General features: G+C 51.0%; 1 protein-coding gene across 1 annotated transcript in view; it reads left to right on the top strand.

The window, feature by feature from the left end:
* The first annotated feature begins 1,440 nt into the window (after nucleotides 1-1,440).
* The window catches only part of IQSEC3 (IQ motif and Sec7 domain ArfGEF 3), an 89,276-nt gene continuing 65,454 nt past the window's right edge, over nucleotides 1,441-25,262 (top strand). The window contains exon 1 of the mRNA XM_070370092.1: nucleotides 1,441-1,958. Coding sequence (XP_070226193.1) covers nucleotides 1,441-1,958 — 518 coding nt within the window. The remainder of the gene's footprint in view (nucleotides 1,959-25,262) is intronic.

The following is a 25,262-nucleotide window of genomic DNA, read 5'->3' as shown; positions in this document are numbered from 1 at the left end:
TCAGGGCCCAGCTTGAATAACACCTCCTCCTTATCAGATCACCATAGTTAAACACAATTTCTCACTCCCCTGAACTCCTATGGCACTTGGCTTAAAGGCCTCTTACAGAAACTTTGATTTATATTCTAGTTGTTCATGTGCATGCCATATCTACTCTACTAGGTTGCAATCCTCTTGAATACAGAAATGATAACTTGTGATCTACGCTACGGCTAGCCTGTATAGTTCCTAGTATGTTACTTAGCACTTAGTGTGTGTTTTATGTAAATTTATTGTAGAAATTATTGAGTGACTCAGTCCACACTGATTCCTGTCTCTGAGCTTTTGCTAATGCTGTTTTCCCTTTCTGGAAAATCTTTCCCACTTCAAGTGTTATTCCCCCCAAGGAGCATACTCAAATCCCCAAGCCATTGGGCTCCTAGAGCACTCGGGGCAATCTCCATCTTATCACTTACAACCACCACTGAATATTGAAATGGAATATTTATTACCTGTTTCACCTACTTAATCATAAGCTTCAAGAAGCCAAAGATTCCATCCTAGTCACCCTTATCTTACCACCACCCAGCACAGTGTTCTGTGCAGTATGCATTTCATAGATGTTTTTTCAAACAGAATGATCTCTTTAAGAAGCTTCTGGAAGCTCTTTAGTCCATGACACAGAGGGTCTGGTTTATTTAGTTCATGTTCCTATTAGAATGGCTAAAACTGTCCTGAGGTCTCATTCCCAGAGAAAATCAAGCATAAACAAACAGCCTTCCTAGCCTAAGTTTCCCCTTGGCTGAAGAAGTAGGACCAGATGTTGTCTGGGGTCTCTCAGTGTCCCATGACCCTCCTGTTCCAGGGGATTCCCCCAGCAGAATACAAGATTGCCGAGTACACAAGAGGCAAGGGTGGCCTCTGCTCGGAAGGTCTTTAAAATGGACCCTCACCCCCTGGGATGACTGGACACAGGAAAAAGAACGAGTGACCTGTCAGACTTCCTCTTTCTCGTACATTTCTGTCTCTTTTCGCCATCCTCTCCCTTTCTGCTTCCTCTTTCCTTGTCTGCTTCTGTTCTCCTCCCGGTCCCACCTCACTTCCACCTCGCCGGCTATGCCTTCTTGCCAGATTCATGTCATCCATCCCGGGCCCCCTCCGTTTATCCTGAGCCTCTACCCGCTCTCTCATTCGCCTCTCTCCGCCCCTGACAGCCCTGCAGGAAGCCGAGACTCCTCACGAAGCCTGGAGGGGGTGGGAGGGGGAGGATGGGAGGGGGAAGGTGGGCCCGGGCGCCGCGGTCCCGCCCCCTGTGCGTGTGTGAATGTCGGTGTGGCGGTGACGCGGCGCCGGCGGCGGGAGGGAGGCGAGCGGACCGCCGGGGCTGCTGGGCTCGTGCGCGCCCTCGCGCTCCCCGCCGCCCGCCGAGGCGCAGGCAGGGCGCAGGCGGCGGCGGGCGGCATGGAGAGCCTGCTGGAGAACCCGGTGCGCGCCGTGCTCTACCTCAAGGAGCTCACGGCCATCGTGCAGAACCAGCAGAGCCTCATCCACACCCAGCGCCAGCGCATCGACGAGCTGGAGCGGCGGCTGGACGAGCTGAGCGCCGAGAACCGCAGCCTGTGGGAGCACCAGCAGCTGCTGCAAGCCCAGCCTCCGCCCGGGCTCGTGCCCCCGTCGCCGGCCACCGCCGGGGCCCAGGAGCAGCTCCAGGACCACGGACAGCTGCCTCCCGCCGCGCCACAGCCCGCGCCCGAGCAGCCCCCGCTTCAGCACCACGGACAGCTCCTGGCTCAGCCCCAGCCGGGCCCCAGCGGCAGGGCTCACGCGCCCCAGTCGCCCCACCAGCACCCGGTGGCGCCCGGGGCCGTGGCCGACAAGGAAAAGGAGCGTCCCCCGAGTTGTTGCGCTGCTGCTGGAACCCTCCTTCAGCACAAATCCCCCGCCGCCCTCGGCAAGGGCGTCCTGAGCAGGAGACCCGAGTGAGTGGGGAAGAAGGCATGGGAACCGTTGTGGGAGGGAGGGAAGCTAACGGACGTGAGTGGGGGACGAGGGGGTAATCAGATGCACCCGAGTCTGGAGGACTAGGGCAGTGTGAAGTGGAGGGGTGAGAAGATGCTTAGGGGCAGCAGTATGTCAAGGAGATTTGGGGGGAAGGAGGGAATGACACCAGTGTTCGAGGGGGTCTGGGGGATGTTGGAGCAAAAGGGGTCAGAGGAGGAAAGACATGGGGGTTAAGTGATTAGGGTTATTGAAAACTGGCAGATTTCAAAGGGGACAAGACTGGGGGCGAAGTTAGGGAGGAAGATTAAACTGAAGAAAAGAGAACAGTTGAAGAATCTTTTTAAGTTAGGGAAAATCTGGATGGGAGTTTGGGTAGTAAAATTATTTGAATGGAGAGGGAGATATGAAAAAAAAGACATGTTAAGAGCTTTAAAAAGGACAGGGTCCAGGAAGAGTAGAACTGGGGTCTGAGGGGATTTGGGAGGCAGAACATAAGGCTGAGAGGCAGGATGATGTGAGAAGGAAGGGGGGCTGGATACAGAGGAAGAGGAGGGTGGGAGAAAGCATCTCCCAGGGAACAAGCTAGCTCTTTAACCGATGCAGTGGGAGTCAAAAGCCAGGAGTGGCTTGTTTGGGGAAGCTTACTCTGCTCTGACCTGAGTGGACCCTCTTTCTTCTGAATCCCCACAAATCTAGAGGGGTGCCAGGTAACAACCCATCAAGCCTACAGAGAATCCCTTTTCAGTGTCAGGTCTGTCTGGTTACAGCTCTACCCTCTGACTCAAGGAGGATTTCTATGCAAAGTGTTAGCAATCGTGGAAAGGGAATAATGATGAGACAGTTGGCAAACGGAGTTGGCATTTGGATGTAATTCCTGTTATGGCTGGTGACTGCAAATCTTGTTTCCCCTTGGTTATTTGGTGATAAGTGGAATCTCATGTTAGGTCCAGAGAGAAATATGCTTATTAGCTCCTAATGAGAAACTCTAGAACTTCAAGTTCTTTTTCTTTACATCCAATGTCCATGAACTAGGGATATGGGAAGAAGAGAAGACTGGAATATTCTCTCCTCTGTGTTGGGAAGGCTGTGACCATGTCAGCTTCCTTTCTCTGAGGAGACAGGTGATGGAAGAACAGCTCACGGGAAATCAGAAGCTAGTCAGCACCTGACCCTGACAATGGGGATGGTAAGGAAGTTGGGGGTGGGAAAGGAGAAGAACCAAGAGTCATCTTCAGCAGCCTTGGCATGCTTTAATCTACAGATACTTGTGAAGATTTGATGTAGGTTCATTTTTTCCTCGTATCTACTGCAGAGTTAGACAAGTTGGGTCAGGACACATGGTAGACGTGACCAAAATCTTGGGCTCTTAAGAGGGGAAGATCCAGGATGACTCCACAGCGTTTGATTCAAACCCCAAGAAGATGCGGCTTTTTTTCTAAGCTCCCTCAATGGTCCATTGCTCTCCCTTCAGTGGCACGGTTTTCTTTCCTTATTTGGCAGAAAAAGCAGAAAGGCAGTTTTCCCTTACTGCCCATGGCTCAGCAAAAGGTGAAAAAAAAATCTGAAACAAAAAAAAAATCCAAAATGCCATGTGTTTCCCCCCACCCCAAATAGGGGGGGAATTATTCTATTCCATTTCCTAGGGCAGCCACAGCTCCCAGGGAATCGTGGTTCCTCTCTTCACGCTCCTCAATGTCCTCCTCCTTTTCCACCACATTCCCACTTTCTCTGCATCCCTTCGGGGACTGTGTGGGCAAGAAGGGTGGAGGAAAGCTCATTTCTCCTGAATAAGGACTTTGCTGTGGCCCCCAAAGCAGCTTAAAGAGCCCAAACTCTCCGGCCCAGGGGCTCTTGCTGGGAACCCAGGGGTTTTAGGTATCATCTGGATTCCTATCCAGCCTCACATGTCACAACTGGAGAGAAACCATCAGGTCCTCATCTTCCCCCCTCCCTTGTCCTGCTTTTCCTTCCCAAGGGAGCAGGACAAAAATAAGTAATTGAAATGGTGGAAGAGAGTGGAAGTTGTTGGAAATCTTTCAGGAAGTTGTGCCAGGTACCAAGAGGTTAACACTGCCAGCAACCCCTTCCTTTCTTCAGATCTGCCAGCTCACCCCACCCTGCTCCTCAAGCCTAGACACCCAGAGACTTAGAGAGCTCAGAAACAAATGCCTCACCTCCTCCCTCAGCTCCCTCCCCACTTGGATGGGAAATCTTGGGCATCCAGACAGACTAATGCCTTTTGGATCCCCGTGTCTCCCCACTTTTCTGCTTAACTTCAGCCCAAGTTTCCCCCGCAGAACCTCAGGAAGGAATCGTCTTTGCTGACTACAAGTTTGGCCCCATCCTGCTCTCCACCCACGACCCCCAGTTTTGCATGTCTGTCCTTTTCTACCCAACCTCTCAGTGCTGTTGGGTTAGATATGGGCAGCACTCCATGGACCGGATGAGACTGGGGGAGAGAGAGCCGAGCCAGCAGCCTTTTCCTGGGGCCTCTCCTGGGAATCTCCCTGCTGAATCAGTTCCCTACTGGGCATGCTGACGTAGGAAGAAGAGCCGGCAGAGGGGTCTCTCCTTCATAATTTTGCTGAAATCCTTTTTCGTTTCTTCCTTCCCCTTTTCTGGCCTCAGTAGGGTGAGAATGCAGCCCTGGTGAGGTTGCTGAGGCAGGGGTGAGGGTTACCAGGCACTGTGAGGCTTGTGATCTCACCGCACAGCTTATCTCTTATCCCCAGAACTCATCTTCCTCCCCGAATCCAGGAGAGGCGGGAGCCCTGGGGACCCTGGGGCTGAGAAATAATAGATCGTTTAATTGTCATCAGATCTCCATTAATATGCCGCCCAGCCTCTCCCTCCTCCAGCTAAGGGAGCTGCGAAGCTGGTGGCCTTGGAGGTCAGGTCAAGGAAGCAACAATGTGGGAACGGGTGAGTGTAAAGACATCGCGAAGAATGACACCCAAGGGGTTAACATTCTTTCTCTGCTGCTTCCTGGCTCTTGCTAAGCTCCAGCCCCCACTGCTTTTGCCTTTTAATGAAAGCAGCAATCTAGCTTCCTCCTCTTTATTTTTTCAATCAAGGCTCACAGCCTCTACAGAATTGATTATCCCTTTCCTGGCTGGAGCCAGAGCTTCAGCCTGACCCAGCAAAGTCCCTTACTCGCAATGGAAGCATATGACCCAGCCTGAAGCTCCAGGCTGCAGTGTGGCCACAGCTTCTCTGCTTGAGCATGTGTCCATCTGTCCACCCAGCCATGTGTTTAGAGCCAGTGGATCCCAGGGCTTGCCCAAGTCCTCACGTCCATGGGCAGAGGATTACTGGAGGCAGGCTAAGATTCTCTCATTATAATTCAAATTCAGCTCCTACCCTGGAGCTCCCCATCTCCATGGGGCCGAGAACTCTGAATGTCTTGTGAGCTCCTGTCCTCTCTTCTTCCTCCTTTGTCTTTTTTATATGTTCTGTCTTCCCCCTTTCATCCCTCCCCTCAAACACACCCACTCCCCGTATTTTCTTCCTTCCATCCTTTGCTTCCATGTAAGCTGTGTAGACATGTCTCCTCCTCTCTGCTCCCATCCTAAGCATAAACTAAATCTTGGGTCATCTGAGCACCATGGTCTTGTGCTCCCCAGAGTCAGGGGATGGCAGGAAGACTACTGGAAGTGACTTCTAGCCTGTTGTCTGAGACCCTGATTGGAGCAGGCATCTGTGCTCCTACTGAATCAAGGTTGTCTGCCTGGAGGTGGCAGATCTCCAAGAAGAGCCCCTCATGGGAGCTCTTAAGAGTGTGTGAAGGTCTGTCAGTCAACTCTATTGTATCCGTTCAAAATCCTGCACTCTCTGCTGCGAAAAGACAGAAAAGACACAGACCATCCGTGCTCAATGCACTCGAGACACGGGTTTACAAACGTCTTGGTAAGTGTTAAGCGGACTGCAGGTGCCCAGAGCCTGCCTCTATCAGAACAGAATGGGGTAAAAAGGAGAGTGTACACAGCATATCCACAGCCCAGAGAGGTTTCCGAGGTTGCCGCCAAGGGTTTACGTGAAGAACAGTGAGAGGCAGGGACAGCTGGGTGGGGACAGAGCTGGGAGGAGTCAATCCAAGGAAATGTCTGTGATGCACGCACTTACCATTCCCCTCTGACCTACAGCCCCTCCCCCATCACCCCCCTCACCCCCCAAGGCTAAACCCATCAACGTAGGAAGAACTCAGTACTGGTCCTTTCTTCCCAGTGGCTAAAACCCCTGCTAGCTGAGGAAGTCACACTATGCCCTTGTTCCCCAGCCTCCCTGTCCTCCTCTTGCCCATTTCAATAAGGAGGGGACGACACCAGGCTGGCCAGCTGGAAAAGGGGCCTGAGTGAAGGCTCGCTGAGAGGGGGAGGGCTTGGGCATCTTCTGCCCACCCAGAAGCTGGCACGGGCAGACACTCGGGGCGCTCTGCCGTCCCCTGCCGCTCTGAGGGCCCGGGCCACTGCTCCTTCCTCACTCTCAGCCCAAAACAACCGGACTCCAGAGAAAAGTCACCTGCGTGCCTGCTCCACCGCCACCTCCTTCCTTCCCCAGCCCTTCTCAGAACCACACGGCCAACAGCAGAGGCCCTCTCAAGGCCATCCTGGCACATCTTCCTCTTGGCCCGAAATCCAGTGAGAGGAGCAGCAGTTGGTCCTGCTGATTCAGCAAATATCTATGCGGCCCGAGTTTCAGAGGTCACTTGTGAAACAAGGCAGATGGGTCAGGTCTGGGGGGAGGGTGACATGAAAAATCAGGGAGAGCCAGACAATCAGCTGGACTGCGGTCTGGAAAGAGGCCTGGATCTTGGACTTAAACCCCACATAAGGAATTTTAGACACAGACGGCCCTGTTGCAGACCCTAAACGTTTTCCACTGGGGCCTGCAAGAACTCTCAGAGGACCCAGGGTGGCAGCGGTTTAGCAAGGGGTATCTTAGGAACAGGTCCTGGGGATGTGCTCCTTGCACCTGGCAGACCCCCAAACGCAAGGCCATGTGGTGGGACTTCTGAGGCTGAGGCCGCTGCAGCACCTTCCTCCTCTGCTTCGTGAGAAGCATGAAGTGTGGGTTCCTACACAAGTTGCAAAGGGCTTCTTGTGTTCACACAGGAATGGAGGGTCCTGTCCACTTCAGGCAGCAAGGGCATTAACAGTCGAGTAAGAGGAGGAGTAGCGGGAGGGAGAAACTAGGTTATTCAGGCTAAAAGGAACTTAAGGAAACCACGTTGCTGTTGTTCAGTCGCTCAGTCATGTCTCTTTGCGACCCTATGGACTGCAGCCTGCCAGGCTCCTCTGTCCAGGGGATTCTGCAGGCAAGAATACTGGACTGGGTTGCCATTTCCTCCTCCAGGGGATCTTCCCAACCCAGGGATCGAATCTGCGTCTCCTGTGTTGGCAGGTAGATTTTTTTTACCGCTGAGCCACCTGGGAGTTTTCAAGATCCAGGTGGTTCAGAACCTGGGCTTTGCAGGCAGGCATACCGGGTATGAATCCTGCTCCACCAGCTACCAGCTGGAATGCCTTACATTTATTTTTTCAACTGTTATTGGAGGATAGTTGCTTTACAATGTTGTGTTAGTTTCTGCTGTACAGCAAAGTGAATCAGCTACATGTAAACATACATCCCCTTTTCTGGGTTCCCATTTAGGTCACGAGAGCACTGAGTAGAGTTCCCTTATACCTTTTTTGAGCCTTGTTTTTTTTTTTTATGAAATAAGGAATAATATCTACTTTAAAAGGTTGTTGTAAAAAATTTTAAATTAGATTATATACATTTTAAGCTGTTCTGGGCACGTAGTAAGTGCTCAATACACTGTAATATTTCTACAGATAAAGAAACCAGGACCCAAGTTTCATCCAGAGTGAGACCATAGCTATCGAGGAGAATCCAGGTTGAGGATTCCTTCAGGAAGTGTTCCAGGCCACATTTCTATGTGTGACCTTTCTTCAACCACCACTCAACCTCTGGACAGTGTGCACCAGATATGTGAATGGGAGCCTGCCTCGAAATGCAGCTGGGCAGGACAAACCCGTCGTCCCTTAGTGAGCTGTGAGGAGGTCTCACAACTCAATAGCTGGGAACTGCTTCCTTAAGCCCAACCTGAATTTCTTCAGCTGCATTTTCAGATTGCTTGCACTTTTCTTATGGACACTGAGGGGACCCGAGTCGCCACCCAACACCCCACAGTGGTGACAATGACCTCATCCGTCTTCTAAATGGGGAAACCACAGTGTCATCTCGTATGTGACCTTGTCAAGGACAACAGGGGAGGGTGGGGGATGGAGTCTGAACCAGGAGAATGCCTCCCGTTCACTGGAATGAAAGCTAAATCCATTTCTCCAAATTCTCCCATTCTGGGAAGGGAAGGGAGAAGGCAGACCCACTCTTCGCAGGACTCTGCAGTCAGAAAGGGAGACAGAGCAGGGCTGAGAAAAGTGGGAGGCCTGACCCGACGTGGCGTTTTGGCCGAAGCTGGGCGGTCAGGGTGGCTGGGGGAGGACTCTGCTTCATTCTGGTCAAGCCCAGAGGCTAAAGGAGTTTCATCTTGCAAGGACTCTCTTAGAATAAATACCTTCTAGAAAAAAACAAGGGAAGACTGGTGTGCTGCAGTCCATGGGGTCACAAAGAGTCAGATACGGCTTAGCAGCTGAACAACAGCAGCAAGAAAACAAATGGAAAGGTAGTTGTGGCTGTGAGGCCATCACAGGCAAAGGCGTGTGGGGGGGGGGGGGAGGGGGAGCACCGGGCAGGGCAGGGCAGGGCAAAGGCTGCTGTGCTGTTGCTGTTTAGAACATCCCATTGGGAGGGTTATGTAACTGCCAGGCGGGGGCTGTGCGGAGCACTACCTTCCCTCCCCAGCAGGGGGCGGACTGCTGTGGACAGGAGGCCTGCAGGCCAGTGGAAGTCCTGCCCAGAGAAGCACCCCACCCCTGCCCCGACCAGGAAGGTGTCTACAGCCCCAGGGGCTGGACCGCCTTGGGAGCTGTACCAGGGTCCCCCAGACCCTCCGAATGTCAGGGGAATGTCAGAGCTGAAAAGGTTCTGGAAGGTCATTTGCACTGAACTTCTCATTTGGTAAATGAGAAAACCATGGCTTGAGAGAGAAGGGGCTGGTGCTTCCAAACTGATTAGTGGCCGAACTAGGTTTACAACTCAGCTTCTCCACGCTCTTCATCCAGCGCTCTTGTCAGTGTGCAGTGAGGGGCTGAGAGAACCAGTCAGCGCTGCCCCGTGGGTGTGCAGGGCCAAACTTACCTCCAGTTACAGGGGTGTAGGGCACCCAGGGAGGTCTCTCTGCCTTCCAGAACATCTTGCCTAGGCCGGCAATTCCACAATTACAGACTCCTTTGGGGACTTCGGGTTATCCCCCTTGTTAAAATGCAAATTCTCCTAGGACAGGAGAAAAACAACACGTTTGGCTCTGAAAGCATGGGAGTTTATCTGAACAGTGTCTGAGGACAAGCTTGACAAGGGAAGAGATGTCTAACAGTTGGGGCAGGAGGCTCAGAAGGTGTTGAAGGGCTCACAGGGGAGGCTGATGAAGCCTGAGTGGTCTTCACATCCACTGTATTTTGCAAGGAATTAGCACTGCCTGGCAAGCAAAGGGGAGGGACCCGGGGCACTCACTCCCACACTGGCTATTCTTGAAATTATCTGCGCTGGAGAAGGAATACTTCCCCAATGAGCCCCATGTGTAAAATTCACAAGGCAGGAATCTAAGGAGCATCCTGGTGCTTGGTTAAGCAATTTTGATCCTTTCTAGACCCTTAAAATAATATGTTAGATGGCAAAACTCTCACACAACTCTAATGGGGTCTGTCATGGTGGGGGGATGTTGGCAGGCAGTAGGTGGGTGTTACATGAGCTTGAGAAGGGTGGGGGATGGAGGCCAGCTCAATACGTAGCAGTGTGTGATGAACAACACGAGAAGGAATAAGCTCTCAGTGCGTAGGGCACAGGCAGCCTCATCCATCCTTGAGTGGAGGGAGGGGATACGGAGTCAGGGCTGAAGAAAGTCTCAGCTAGAGGGAGGTCCATGAGGGGGTGGGCGGTGCCCACACTCATGGGCACAGTTTCCCCAGCTGAGCACCTGGGAAACGCTGGATCAGAGGCTCAGGTCTGAAGGCCAACTGGGGAGCGTACATCCCACCCCAATTCTACCCGTGAGGATGGAGAGCCCCCTCCTCCTTTGACCCAAGCCTCTGAGCAATCCAGTCCTCAGCCTGGGAAGCTTTAGGAAGAATGAAGCATAAGAAAGCCTTGGAGTGTTCCAACACACACACACACACACACACACACATACTCTCTCTCTCTCTCTCTCTCTCTCTCTCTTTGCACATGCACACAGCCCATCAGCAGGCTCAACTAGAAATGGAAAACAGGTCTAAGAGGATGGGAGGGAAAGGAAACCTGATTTGCTGCCGTGTCACCAGGTAGAAAACAGACAAAGGAGAAAGGGTTGGATTCTGGGGTCACCGCCTGGCCTGGGAGCAGCCATGGGAAGCAGCAGCCAGGCTCCAGGCCTCTCTCATTTCTCCACCAGGCAGTGGTGTGAGCTATGGTCAGGGAGCCGCTAGGACGCTGCCGGGAGGGAGAGTGGGTGTGAGTCTGGCGTGGCTGCATTTGGGGGACGGAGAAGGTGCGTCTGTGCGAGGGTGGGTTCGTTCCTGACTCCAGGCTGGAGGAGGGGGTGATGGCTCCACCCCACAGCACAGGCCTCCTCGCTGCCTTCTCATCGCCCAGACTGCGCACGCTGTCCCGACTCTGGCTTCCTTCTTTCTCTGAGTGCTTGCTTCTCTCTGCTGCCCAGCCAGCTCTCCTCCTGGTCCCCCAATGGGGCAAGTCTACAGCACCTCCACTTTCTCCCCCTCACTTTGCCTGGAGCATGGAGGAGATTTGGCCTCTGGAGGCTGTGAGCTCCGGGAAGAAGGAGGTGGGCGGAACAGGGGCAAGGTATTTGGGACTCTGCAGAGGTGCTGTGTTTGGACGCTCAGGTGCTGGCAGCAGCAAGATGCTGGCCAAACCGCAGAGATCTGCTCTGAACTGGCCCAGCTGTGGCCAGGGCCTGGCGCCCATGACCTCTCCAAGTTTGGGTGCAGCAGGTCAAATCAGCTGCCTCCCTGTTTCCAATCAGGAATGCACTCCCCATCCCAGCGGAGAGGCAAGGGAATTCCACAATTTCCTCCGTGATAAATGATTCCAATCTACCATGATTTTCATTCAACACATCACTTCAACACAATGATTATTTAAAACAGCAACAAAAACTCAGCAGAGCAATTGGGAATCTCCTGGCTGTGTCCAACGTTTCCGGTGCACAGACTGGTCTTTAGGAACAGAGATGCCCGGGTGCTTCCAAACCGGCTTGCTGGGCATCCTGGATATTCTTGGAGCTACTCAACTCCTAAGGACCCGTGGGAGAGGGCCAAAGGGAATTCCAGAGGCACGTGAAGGCACCCTGAGGCAGCAGTGGAAGGGGTGGGTAGAGGACAGTTTCTTGGAGCAGCTCGACTGAACCCAGAAGCCAGGACTCCGGGGTCCTGATCGCTGTGCCCACCCTCACTGACCCCAAGGGTGAACTGCTGCAAATCCACCCCCCTCCCTTCAGTGGGCCTTGGTGTCCTCTCTGCCCAGTGGGGACAATCGGTCTTTGCCCACCTCTGGGCCCCTCTCTGCCTACCGGTCACCGAGGCTGGGGCAAAGCTGAGCCGTTCAGAGGTCGCTGCAACAGGACCAACTTACCTTGGATGAGAAAACTGACTTCCAAATGCTAAGAGCCTCAAGAAGGGAGCTCTGAATCCGCTGGTGTTTTTTTTTTTTTTTTTTTTTTTTGCGAGAAACCAAGGAGACAGACCCTGGGGCCCCGTGCAGGGAGGCCAGGGCCCGCAGGTCAGGGAGGGCGGGTTGCATTCCGCGGGGTCTTCCCGCTCCAGATTCTCAGGATTTGCAGGCTCCCGCCCCTCGGACACTGAAGCGTAAACCCCGGAGCAGCCGGAGGGGAGCGCTCGGAGCTTGGGGAAGCCCTTTCGCAGGCGGCGCGTCCCGTGGGCTCCGGGGCGGGCGCGCCGGGCCGGCTCGGGGCTGCGTGGGCGGCTTGGCGAGCGGCCGCTGAGGAACGTCCCGGCTCACAAGCCCCTCGGCGCTTCCCGCGGGGGCGACGGGGCGGCCCCCTCGGAACCGCCCACGCGTCGGGAAGCTGTGTGCCCCGCGCCCCGCCTGGCGAGGCGGCTGCTGAGTCACGCGCCCGGGGAGCGTGGCCGCTGCCCCCACCTGCGCGCCTGGCCCTGCAGGGTGGGGAGGGGCGCATCTCGCGGGTCGGCTGCTCCCCGGCAGCGCACCCCGTTCCCCCAACCCCCACCCCGACTGGCGCGCCGCCCGCCCACGGTGTCTGGGAGCATCCCAGCCCCCGCCTCTCCTCTCAGCTGGGGCTTCCGGCAGCGGGCCCTCCCCAGACCCGACCCGCTGCCCTCCTCCGGGGGGCTGGAGACGGGTTCTGGTGAGGGGCGGGGGAAGGGGCGCTGCCCTAGGGTGCGTACGGTCCAAGCTGGATGTCTCAGCCGGGACTGTGGAAAGGGCCATTGCCTTTCTGGGAGAAGCCGCAGGGGCAGCGAAGAGGATCGGGGATCAGGGAGGTGTCAGGGATGTCCAGTTCTACTCAGCATCCACCTCACTAGCCTTCCTTGTACCCAAGTCACTTTGGCAGAGGATCCCAGCCCTGCCTTAGCTTGCTAGATCAACCTAAAGGAAATCAACCCTGAATATTCACTGGAAGAAGTGATGCTGAAGCTGAAGCTCCAATATTTTGGCCACCTGATGTGAAGAGCCAACTCATTGGAAAAGACCCTGATGCTGGGAAAGATGGAGGGCAGGAGGAGAAGGGGGCGCCAGAGGGTGAGATGGTTGGATGGCATCACCAACTCAATGGACATGACTTTGAGCAAACTCTGAGAGATAGTGAAGGACAGGGGAGCCCGGGGTGCTGCAGTCCTTGGGGTTGGGAAGAGTTGGACACGACTGAGCGACTGAACAGCAGCAGAATCACACGACCTTTGAGTTCTGGCCCAACCTGTGATGACTGTAGTGGTTCAGACTGTGGCCTCCGGTTTGAGCCCTGACTCCATCACGTACTGATGTGACCCCTCAGCAGTGACAGCCTCGGTTTTCTTGTCTCTAAAGTAGGAGTAGGAACAGTGAAACCCCCAGGACCACCGTGAATTTAGAGTCGATGTCAATAAAGCACCCAGCAACCTGGGCACCTGGCCCAGTGGGGCCTCAAGGATAGGTATTATCTGGGGCCCCCTCTGGCAAGAACTGGGCCGAAAAGTGTTTTTGGAAGGTGGAGTCTTCCAGAGGGCTTAGAACAGATCTCCTCATTCTCTGACAGCCGCTCAAGTATTTGAAGGCAGTCAATTCTCCTTGGCCTTCCTGACCACTCTCTCCAGCTGCCTCCTTTGCTTTTAGACAAGCGTACGGAGACCTGTAATTTCTGCTCCAGGCGGGTCTGTGGGTGGCTCGGTCCCCTCAGTCTGGCTCCTAGAACATTGGAGCCGCAATGAACCCTGTGGCTCAGGAGTCAGATGTGGCCGGCCAGCTGGGGAAGCGGAGTCCTTCCCTCAGCCCTGCCCCAACCGTGCAGCTTCCGCTTGCTCCCTGGCTCTGCATGGCACCTAGGAACTCACTGGCTTTCTCAGCCCTGGGCCGTAGATGGAGAAGCCACTGTTAGAGAAGCTCATTCTCTGTTCTTCAGGAAGCAGTCTGTCCTTCTGCTCTGGCCCCCTGTCCTTCTGCATGTGGCTTTCATTTTAAAACCCTACATACTGAACTTTTCATGTTTGGCTTTCATTTTGTCAATCTGTTGTGTTCTTTTTAAAGTTGAATTTACTCTTTTTAAATAGGTAGTATCAAAACATCGACATAGTACAAAACTTGAAAGATGCAAGAATTTACAGTGAAAAGTGTTTCCTCACCTCTATTTTACACCCACTCACCCCCAGCCCCTGTTCCCAGAAGCTACTGTTAGCAATTTCTTGTATATCCTTCCAGGGATAGTGTGTGTGTGTGTGTGTGTGTGTGTGTGTGTATAGGCTTCCCAGATGGCGTTAGTGGTAAAGAATCCAACTTCCAATGCAGGAGACACAGAAGGCGTGGATTTGATCCCTGGGTTGGGAAGATCCCCTGGAGGAGGAAATGGCAACCCACTCCAGTATCCTTGCCTGGAAAATTCCATGGGCAGAGGAGCCTGGGGGGCTGTAGTCCATGGGGCCTGCAGAAAGTCGGACACAACTGAGCACTCATACATTTATATGTATATATATTTGTTTAGATGTGTATATATTTCATTTTGTACCAATGGTAGTATACTGTACACTTCTGCATCTTGCATTCTTCCCCCCTAATAATCTATCTGGGTGAGGCTTCCGTATTCAGTATAAAAAGAGCTGTCTCATTCTTTTCAGTAGCTATAAAGTATTCTATTGTGTGACTGTGAATCTGCGTCCTTTCTTTTCGTTCACTGGGCGTGCGGAAGGCAAGCTCTGGGCAGCCTGCCTCTGTGTAATCATTTGGGTGGGCTTTTCTGAGGGTGGGGATGGGTCGTGTGCAGGTAGGCAGGCATTATCCAGGGGCTCTATTTGAACTTGGCCCTCCAGTGGGGGAACCTGCTGGTGGAGCTTCCTACAGACACTGGTAAATTGTGATAGAAATAGATTCAGGAAGTGGGCTTCCCTACCTGAAAACACTCCACTGCTCTTCCAGCTGGGCTCCCTGTGTTGTCTGCACTCATCAGTGTTGGGGAAGCTGCCAGGATGTTATAATCTGGTTCGAAATGAGCTGAGAGTGAGCTCTACAGCCCACCTTCTCCAGGAAGTCTTCCTGAACTGAGAAATAAACTGAGCTTTTCATCATCTCTTCCCCTACTTGCCACTCCAGGCTGAACACACTCCAGTCCTTGCTGAGGGTGAAATTAATTCTTTATTCCTGTGGCTTAAAAGTGCTTATTTTCTTCTCTCTGTAAGTAAACGTCTATGGCATCTGCATTCTTTCTTTCACTTAACAAATATTTATTGATTGTCTGCTGTGTGCCAGGTACTCGGATGTAGCAGCGAGCAAAATACCCCACATCACTTCATGAAGCTTAGAGACAAAAAAAATAAATAAATAAACAAGGTTAAGAATTAAAACATATGTTTGATGGGATAAGTGCTCTGGGGAGAAAGAGAGCAAGGAGGCCTGGGAATAAAAAGGTTTGCCATTTCAGAAGGGGTGCCCTGGGAAGGCTGGGAGCTAGGATAGTGCCTGAGTATGCCCTGGAGAAGGGGTTCTGTGTGGTCTGGAGGAGGAGGGCTCCTGGCAGGGTTCGCAGTGGCAAGGGAGCAAGGGAGGCGGGGGGCTGATGGAGCACAAGGAGAGTGGTCTGAGGGGAGTCAGCGCCCTTGGAGGGGTGGCAGTTGCAGGAGTGGGGGGCATGCAGGGCTGCAGCAAACCTTGTAAGAGAGTCTCTCCTGGGATTTCCAGACCCACCAGGCAGTGTTTGGAAGTGCGTAGGGACATTTTAGTTGTCACAATGGCTGGCAGGGGTAGGAGGGGATCCTTTGCTGGCATTTAATGAGCAAGGGCTATGGCTAACATCCTCTACTGCTCAGGACCGTCCCCACCAGGAAGAGTTTCCCTGCCCACAATGCCAGCGTTGCTTGATGAGAAACACTGATGGAGCCTTGGAACCTGTTGTGAAGAGTCTGGCTTTTACTTTGAGAAAAACTGGGAGCTGGTGGATGGTTTTGAGCAGAGAATGCTTTAAAGGGACCTCAGCTGCTGGGTTGAGCCTGGTTTATAGATAGACTGAGGAGGAAGAAAGCTGGTGGCAGGGAGAGAAGGTGGGATGTTGTTGCAAGGTCCAGTTAAGAGATGGAAGTAGCTTGGACCAGGGGTTGTGACAGTAAGTGGCAATAAGCAGGCAAACCCACAGGGCTTCCTGAGGGATTAACGTGGGTATGAGAGAAAGAGGAGGTGAGGATGAGTCCAAGAATTAGGGCCAAAGTTATTGGAAGGATGAGATGAGGATGTCTGTAGGGGTTGAGTTTTAGCCAGGCTAAGTTGGAGATGCCTGTTAGACATGCAGGTGGAGATGGCCTTTGGACGGACTAGAGATAGAATCTGGGGAGGGTGACACCAGCAAGGAATAAGAAAAGAAAAAGAAAAGAAAAAAAAGAGGGCCAGTATGGAGCCTTGGAGCACACCGGTATCAAGAGGTGGGAAGGGGAGTGGAAAAGGAGCAGCCGAAGAGGGAACGGAAGAGCTGGAGACCCACGTGGTGCCCCAGCAGAGAGGAGTCTCAGTGCGGAGGATGGGAGCAGAGTCACCCCCGTGACAGGGTGAGCAGGGAGGGCAGCCCACTGAGCAGCGTGCAGGTCACTGGTGACCCCAAAAAGCCCAACTTGGGTAGAGCAAGGGGTAGGGCAGAAGCTTGATTGGTGTGGAGAAGGGAGAAGAGACAAATTGACCCCGTGTGAAGTCTGGGCCTTAACTAGGTCCTGATTCAGGTGAAAGTAAAGTGAAAGTGAAAGTTGCTCAGTGGTGTCCAACTCTGCGACCCCATGGACTATACAGTCCATGGAATTCTCCAGGCCAGAATACTGGAGCAGGTAGCCTTTCCCTTCTCCAGGGGATCTTCCCAACCCAGGGATTGAACCCAGGTCTCTCGCATTGCAGGCGGATTCTTTACCAACTGAGCCACAAGAAGAGCCCTGATGAAGCAACTGTAAAAAGACTTTTTTTTTTCTTTTTTTAAAAATGTTTTTAGCTGTACCATGAGGCACTTGGGAGCTTCCCTGACCAGGGATCAAACCCACACCCCTTGCATTGGAAGCAGGGAGTTTTAACCACTGGACTGCCAGGGAAGTCGTAAAACATTTTTAAGGCAATCAGGGACATTTGAAAACAATATTAGGGCTTCCTAGGTGACACAGTGATAAAGAACCTGACTGCCAATGCAGGAGATTCAAGAGATGCAGGTTCGATCCCTGGGTTGGGAAGATCCCCTAGAGTAGGAAATGGCAACCCACTCTAATATTCTTGCCTGGGAAATCCCGTGGGCAGAAGAGCCTGGTGGGCTATAGTCCATGGAGTTGAAGAGGGTTGGACATGACTGAGCAACTAAGCACACAGCAAAAACGATGGGGGTAGAAGACTGGCAAAGTACATGTTTGAAATTTCCCTAAAAGGAAGTTTAGAAGATGACGGAATGGAAGGATCTATAGAAAGTGAGTACAGAAAACTCTTTGATGAATTTTTCTAGAAGGAAGAATAAGGAAATGGGGTGATACCTGGAGGGGATGAGGGTTCAGGACAGAAAGTTGTTCTTGAAGGTGGGAGCGACGGGGGCGTGCTTGTCTCAGCCAGCTGCAGGGACGGCCATCCACAGGAAAGGCCCTATACCAAGCACAGCAGGGAGATTGAGGACACGGCCTCACTGCCTGGAGGAAAGTAATGAAAATTTAATATAGGCTAATATTTTATCCTGCACTCACTGTGGCCTGGGCATTCTCTTAAGTGCCTTACAACCTAACTTTATCTCAATATATGTCTCAGTAACTTCTATAGTTGGTGGGGGGTGAGGCACAACAGGGTCAGGAACCCCTCCTCGGTCAAGCAACCATGAGGCAGCATCCAGATTCAAAGCCAAGGGGGATGTGACTCTGGAGTCAGTGCTCTCAGCCTCTGTGCTCCGAAGCCTTCCTGCAGACGATTGCAGGAACCAGGAATGGGCATGCACGTGGCCTTCACCCTGGAGACCGTCATTGAGGGGGAAGTTGCGGGGGAAGGGGAGTACCTGCATGTACTTTATTTGTTTATTTAGTGTTTTAAAAAGCAGCTTTATTGAGAGATACGATTCATTTCCCATCCAATTCACGCATTTAAAGAATACAATTCCTGGGGCTTCCTTGGTGGTCCAGTGGCTAAGACTCAGAGTCCCCATTGCGGGGGGCGTGGGGGCAGTCCCTGGTCAGGACCTAAATCCCAAGACCCTTCATGCCATGGCAAGGATCGAGGATCCCATGGGCCCCAGCTGAGACTCAGAACAGCCAAATAAATAAATATTAAGAAAAAGTAAATTATGCAATCCATGGCTTTTTAGCACCACCATAATTTTAGTGCATTTTCATCACCTCAAAAAAGAAATCCTATACCCTTTGTCACTCGTCTAATCTTCCAACCCTTCTCAACCTCAAGCAAGCACTCATCTCTTCTCTGACTCTAGAGAGTTCCCCGGGCTGGATGTGTCATGGGAATAGAGTCGTGGGAGAAATGGTCGTGTTTGCCTGGCATCTTCATAATGTCTTCAAGGTTCATACGCACACACAGTAGCTTGTATCAACACTTGGTCCTTTTTCTTGGTAGAATGTTATTCCATGGCATGGACAGACCGCACTTTGTTCATCCGTTTGTCCATGGATGGGCATCTAGGTTGCTGCCACATTTCGGCCAGTTCAGTTCAGTTCAGTCACTCAGTCGTGTCCAACTCTTTGCGACCCCATGAATAGCAGCACGTCAGGCCTCCCTGTCCATCACCAACTCCCGGAGTTCACTCAAACTCACGTCCATTGAGTCGGTGATGCCATCCAGCCATCTCATCCTCTGTCGTCCCCTTCTTCTCCTGCCCCCAATCCCTCCCAGCATCAGAGTCTTTTCCAATGAGTCAACTCTTCGCATGAGGTGGCCAAAGTACTGGAGTTTCAGCTTCAGCATCATTCCTTCCAAAGAAATCCCAGGGCTGATCTCCTTCAGAATGGACTGGTTGGATCTCCTTGCAGTCCAAGGGACTCTCAAGAGTCTTCTCCAACACCACAGTTCAAAAGCATCAATTCTTTGGTACTCAGCTTTCTTCACAGTCCAACTCTCACATCCATACATGACCACTGGAAAAATCATAGCCTTGACTAGATGAACCTTTGTTGGCACAGTAATGTCTCTGCTTTTCAATATGCTATCTAGGTTGGTCATAACTTTTCTTCCAAGGAGTAAGCATCTTTTAATTTCATGGCTGCAGTCACCATCTGCAGTGATTTTGGAGCCCCCAAAATAAAGTCTGACACTGTTTCCCCATGTATTTCCCATGAAGTGATGGGACCAGATGCCATGATCTTCATTTTCTGAATGTTGAGCTTTAAGCCAACTTTTTCACTCTCATCAAGAGGCTTTTTAGTTCCTCTTCACTTTCTGCCATAAGGCTGGTGTCATCTGCATATCTGAGGTTATTGATATTTCTCCCGGCAATCTTGATTCCAGCTTGTGCTTCTTCCAGCCCAGTGTTTCTCATGATGTGCTTTGCATATAAGTTAAATAAGCAGGGTGACAATATACAGCCTTGTTGTACTCCTTTTCCTATTTGGAACCAGTCTGTTGTTCCATGTCCAGTTCTAACTGTTGCTTCCTGACCTGCATACAGATTGCTCAAGAGGCAGGTCAGGTGGTCTGGTATTCCCATCTCTTTCAGAATTTTCCACAGTTGATTGTGATCCACACAGTCAAAGGCTTTGGCATAGTCAATAAAGCAGAAATAGATGTTTTTCTGGAGCTCTCTTGCTTTTTCCGTGATCCAGCGGATGTTGGCAATTTGATCTCTGGTTCCTCTGCCTTTTCTAAAACCAGCTTGAACATCTGGAAGTTCACGGTTCACGTATTGCTGAAGCCTGGCTTGGAGAATTTTGAGCATTACTTTACTAGCGTGTGAGATGAGTGCAATTGTGTGGTAGTTTGAGCATTCTTTGGCATTGCCTTTCTTTGGGATTGGAATGAAAACTGACCTTTTCCAGTCCTGTGGCCACTGCTGAGTTTTCCAAATTTGTTGGCATATTGAGTGCAGCACTTTCACAGCATCATCTTTCAGGATTTGGAATAGCTCAACTGGAATTCCATCACCTCTATTTTGGCCAAGTCTACTTTATTTATTTATTTTTTTTATTGATAGAATTTTCTGTGATGTTATAAGTGTGCTACATCTACCCTGTCCAATTCTACAGTTAATAGGTACATGTGACTTGTGAGCACTTTAAATTGTGACTAGTGTGACTGAGGAGTGAATTTTAAATATTATTTAATTTTAATTAATCTGATGCAAAGAGCCAACTCACTGGGAAAGACCCTGATGCTGGGAAAGATTCAAGGCAAGAGGAGAAGAGGATGGCAGAGGATGAATGGTTGGATGGCATCACCAACTCAAAGGATATGAGTTTAAGCAAGCTCCAGAAGATAGTGAAGGACAGGGAAGGGTGGCATGCTGCAGTCCATGGGGTCACAAAGAGTTGGACACAACTGAGCAACTGAACAACAACGATATAAATTTAAATAACTGCATGTGGCTACTGCCTATATGGAGCCACATGGTTCCAAGGCCACTTTTTATATTTAAGTAGGATGACAGAAGAAAAAGAAAAGCAAAAAGGCAAAATGGTGTTTGAGGAGGCCTTACAAATAGCTGAGAAAAGAAAAGAATCTAAAGGCAAAGCAGCAAAGATATACCCATTGAATGTAGAGTTCCAAAGAAAAGCAAGGAGAGATAAGAAAGCCTTCCTCAGTGACCAGTGCAAAGAATAGAGGAAAACAATAAAATGGGAATGACTAGATATCTCTCCAAGAAAGTTAGGGATACCAAAGGAACATTTCATGCAAAGATGGCCAAGTCTACTTTAAAGGAAGTTTTCAGGATTCCCATGCAGCTCCCTGCCCAAGAACTATTAGAGGGACTTCCTTGGTGGTCTAGTGGTTAAGAATCTGCCTTGTAATTCAGAGGATGCAGGTTCGATCCCACAAAAGACAACGAAGATCCTGCATGCTGCAACTAAGACCCAATGCAGCCAAATTAAAAAAAAAAAAAAAAAGCCGTTAGAATAGATCAGCTGAATCAGCTAGCTGGGGGGCTGGGAAAAAATTAAAATATATTGAACTAATGAACTGGGCTGTGCAGGAGAGGGAATGCGAAGAGAGGGGAACTGAGCATATTATTGTTGTTTAGGGATGGAAGTTTTATTTGGGCTCCTCAAGAGCAGAGTTCTAGCTGTCCATCCATTTAACAAGTAGTTACTGAACATCTACTGCATGTCTGGCTCTGCTGTAGGTGTAGGGGACTCACAGTGAACAGATCAGACAAAGACTCAGCCACCAGGGAACTCACATTTGAGAGGAGAAGACAGATGTTCAACAAGAAAAGTAACTCATGTATATACAAACTCATTCTGACTGTGAGGAAAAATCAGGGAGAGATGGGAGGAGGGCAGTTCATAGGCAAAACCTCATGTAGGAGGTGACATTGACCAGAGTTTAAATAAAGTGAGGAATGGAACCACAGGAAGACCTGAGGGGAAAAGATTCTGTGCAAAGGCCCTGGGGCTGGAAGAAACACATGTGTTCAGGGAATAGAAGGGCAAGGTGGAGAGAGAGAGAGACAGGTGTGGGGCTGCAGGGCCCCTCCAAAGGGGTGTGTAGGGTGGACGCTGGGGGAATTTGAGCAGGGAGCAAAGTCTCCACTCAGACAGGAAATACTCAGGGGGCTAAAGGGGCACAAGAAGGAGAGCAGCTTGCAGTGAGAGCCCTGCAATGCAACCCACAACCATCTGATCTCCATTCATCTCATTCATTCAACCTTTCAACATCCACATACTAATTTCTACTATGCACTCAGCATTTTTGTATGTCTTTAAATCTCATTTTATCTATACAGTCCTAATGGGAAGGTATGATTATCCCCATTTCACAGATGTGGTGACTGTGGCCCAGAGAGGTTAAGTTGACCCACCAAGGTCACACAGCAACAGTGATGTCTTCAGGATTCACACGCAAGCTCTAGCCTCGTGCTCCCTGATGTAGCTATCCCTACTCCAGAGGAGTATAGGGGACTTTCCTGCGGTGGGGAAGTGCTTCTTGAGTCAAGGTCTGATCAGGAACTTTGTCCAGGGTTCATGGTCAAAAAGGCTGGTGGTCCCACGTGCCCCCCATGTGACACACTCTCATGCTGCTGAACTTGGCCTTTGGCCCACTCATCTATGTTGTGCCCTGAGGACTGGGCTTTAGGATGGGCAGAGTGTCACGTGCAGTCACGGATGGATGATTTGCAAGGTCCCCATGGGACATTGTGGGCTTCCCAGGCAGTTCAGACAATAAAGAATCCACCTGTAATGCAGGAGACCTGGGTTCGATCCCTGGGTCGGGAAGATCTCCTGGAGAAGGAATGGCAACCCACTCCAGTATTCTTGCCTGGAGAATCCCATTGACAGAGGAGCCTGGTGAGCTACAGTGGGTTGCAGAAGAGTCAGACACAACTGAAGTGACTTAGCATGCACTGGATATCATAGCCTTTCATGGCCACGTGGTCAGCAGGGTTCATGTAAGGGATGAAACATCCTTGGTCTCAGTCCTGTGTGTGCCCATCTGCACACGCAGGGTTGCACGTGAAAATATGTGTGTGCATATGTGTGTCTACACAGCCAAGAGTGAGTGCATGTGCATCCATGACACGTGTGCAGGATTGTGTGTGCGTAGGTTTGGGGTATCCATAGCCTCGCCAGCAAGGAGGCAAGGACTGAATGAAGCTCCTCCCAAATCTGCAGCTCGTAGTGTCTCCAGGAACCGAGCTGCCTCCTGCAGTTGGAGAAGGGGTCCTGATGGAATTCCTCCCTAGGGCATCTGTGGCTCCCTGGCTGCTCCATGGGGCACTCGCCTAAGATGAGAGGAACTCGGCACAGTGCTGGTTCCCCACCCCGCTGTTACCAGCTGTGCAACCTCAGGAAACCCAGGTCACCTCTCTGTTCCTTACCTGCCAAGGGGAACAACTGGATCTAACCCAAAGATGAAAAGGTGTGTGACAAGATGCTGTATAAGCTGCAAGGGGCTGGAATGAAGGGAAGAGACAGCAACCTGGGTGCCCAGCAAGGTGCTGGTACCGAATGTGACAGGAACACACTGGCAACAAAAGCAGAAACAAGCAAGTGTGACGGCATCAGACTGAAACGCTTTCTCACAGCACGGAAACCATCAACAGAACAAAAAGGCAGCATACCGAACGGGAGGAAATATTTCCAAATCATGCTGTGATAAGCGGTGAATATTCAAAATGTATAAAGAACTCATACAACTAAGTAGCAAAAAACAAACCCGTTAAAAAATGGGCAGAGGGGACTTCGCAGGTGGCTCAGTGATAAAGACTCCACCTGCCAAAGCAGGAGGCATGGGGTTGAATTCCCGATCCGGGAAGATCCCACCAAGGGATCTAGGTGGGAGGAAAAGCCAAGGAAAAGCTAGGCCCATGCACCACAACCACTGAGCCTGTGCTCTAGGACTTGGGAAATACAACTGCTAAAGCCCTCGCTCCCAGAGCCTATGCTCTGCAAGAAGAGAAGACGTCACAGTAAGAAGCCCACATACCGCAACCATGGAGTACCCTCGTTTGAGACAACTAGAGAAAGCCTGTGTGAAGCAACGGAGACCCAGTGCAGCCCAAAATAAATTAAAAAGATAAAATAAAAACCACCATGAGACACCATATCACCCCTGTTATTACGCGGGTTGTAATCAAAAGGACAAGAAATAACAAATGCCGGAGAGGGTGTGGAGAAAAGGGAGCCCTCGTGCGCTGTTGTGGGAATGTAAATTCATGCAGTCGCTATGGAAGACAGTATGGTTCTTCAAAAAAATTAAAAATACAGCTACCATATGATCCAGTAATTCCACTTCCAGGTATTGATCCAAAGGAAATGAAAACAGGATCTGGAAGAGATAGCTACACTCCCATTTATTGCAGCATTATTTATAATAGCCTAGATATGGAAACAATCTACATGTCCATCAATGGGTGAATGGGTAAGGAAGATGGATCCACATATGTACATATATATGTATATACACACACACATATATAATGGAATATTACCATCCAGCCATGAGAGAAGGAAATCTTGCCTTTGTGACACCATGGATAGACCTTGAGGATGTGATCCTAAAGTATTTGTCTAAAGAAAGACAAATACTGCATGATATTACTTACATGTGGAATCTTAAAAAGAAAAAAAAAAAGTCAAATTCATAGAAACAGAATGGAGAAAACTGGTTGCCAGGGGCTGAGTGTGTGGTGGAGGAAATAGGGAGAAGCTAGAAATGGGGTGTACAAACTTCACCTGTGAGATGAATAAAGTCCGAGGAGTGAGTATAAAACAGAATTGATAGCACTGTGTTGCATAATTGAAAAGGAAACAAAAGAATGCACTAGACCTAGGCAGACCCCCAGGCCAGCAAACACTGAACAGTAATGGGTGGCCAGCAAGGGATGGGGGTGTGGAGACACAAGACGTGGTGTTTGCTGTTCGTTTGGGAAATAGAGCAGCTCATTCAAGAATGAAGCCTGACCCCAAAGGCTCACTTTCAGGATGGTCACAAGCGCTGGCCAGGCCAGTTGGTGTTGTTAGATGTCAGCTTCTTCTTTTTCCATGGACTTCTCCCCCCACGGGGATGGGTTCCTCCCATCACCGTGGAAAAAACCCAGCAGACCACTTCCCAGGAAGCCAGGGTCAGGGTGTTTCAAGAAGGAGGGTTTGGCCGATGAATCTGTGGAAGAGTCAAGTCAATGAAGCTCGCTGGGGGCTCCCTGGGGAAAGCTCTGTTAGGGCTCCAGGGAGGAGCTACATCCCAGTGAGTTCCAGGAGATCAAGGTGAGAGGGAGCGCCTGTAGCAGACGGCTCTTTCTGGGGGGGTGTAGAGGAGAGGGGAGGGTGTAGCCTGTGAAATGGGACAGCGTTGAAGACCATCGAGGAGGAGAAAGCCTTACGAGGGGGCTTGGAGAGAAGGGATCACCCTCCCTGAGGGGGAAGAGTGGCAGAAGCAGGGTCTTTAATAACAGCTGACAGTTACTAAGCAGCTGAATATGAAAGTGTTAGTTGCTCATTTGTGTCTGATTCTTTGTGACCCCATGGACTGTAACCCACCAGGCTCTTCTGTCCATAGGATTCTCCAGGCAAGAATACTGGAGTGGGTTGCCATTCCCTTCTCTAAGGGATCTTCTTAACCCAGGGATCGAACTCAGGTTTCCTGAACTGCAGGCAAAGTCTTTACCATCTGAGCCACCAGGCAAGCATCTATTGTGCGCCAATTTCTATTGTAAGTGCGTGTGTTTTAACTCATCTCACCCTCAGAACAATGCTGTAGAGAAGTTCTATCATTAACCCCATTTGTAGATGAGGAGACCAAGATAAGGCGGGTACCGGAGAGTTAGGCAGAATTAAACAAGGAGGCTTCCT

The sequence above is a fragment of the Bos mutus genome, chromosome 5, assembly GCF_027580195.1.
Source record: "Bos mutus isolate GX-2022 chromosome 5, NWIPB_WYAK_1.1, whole genome shotgun sequence".
Classification (NCBI taxonomy): domain Eukaryota; kingdom Metazoa; phylum Chordata; class Mammalia; order Artiodactyla; family Bovidae; genus Bos; species Bos mutus.
This window is presented reverse-complemented; position numbering and strand designations above follow the sequence as displayed.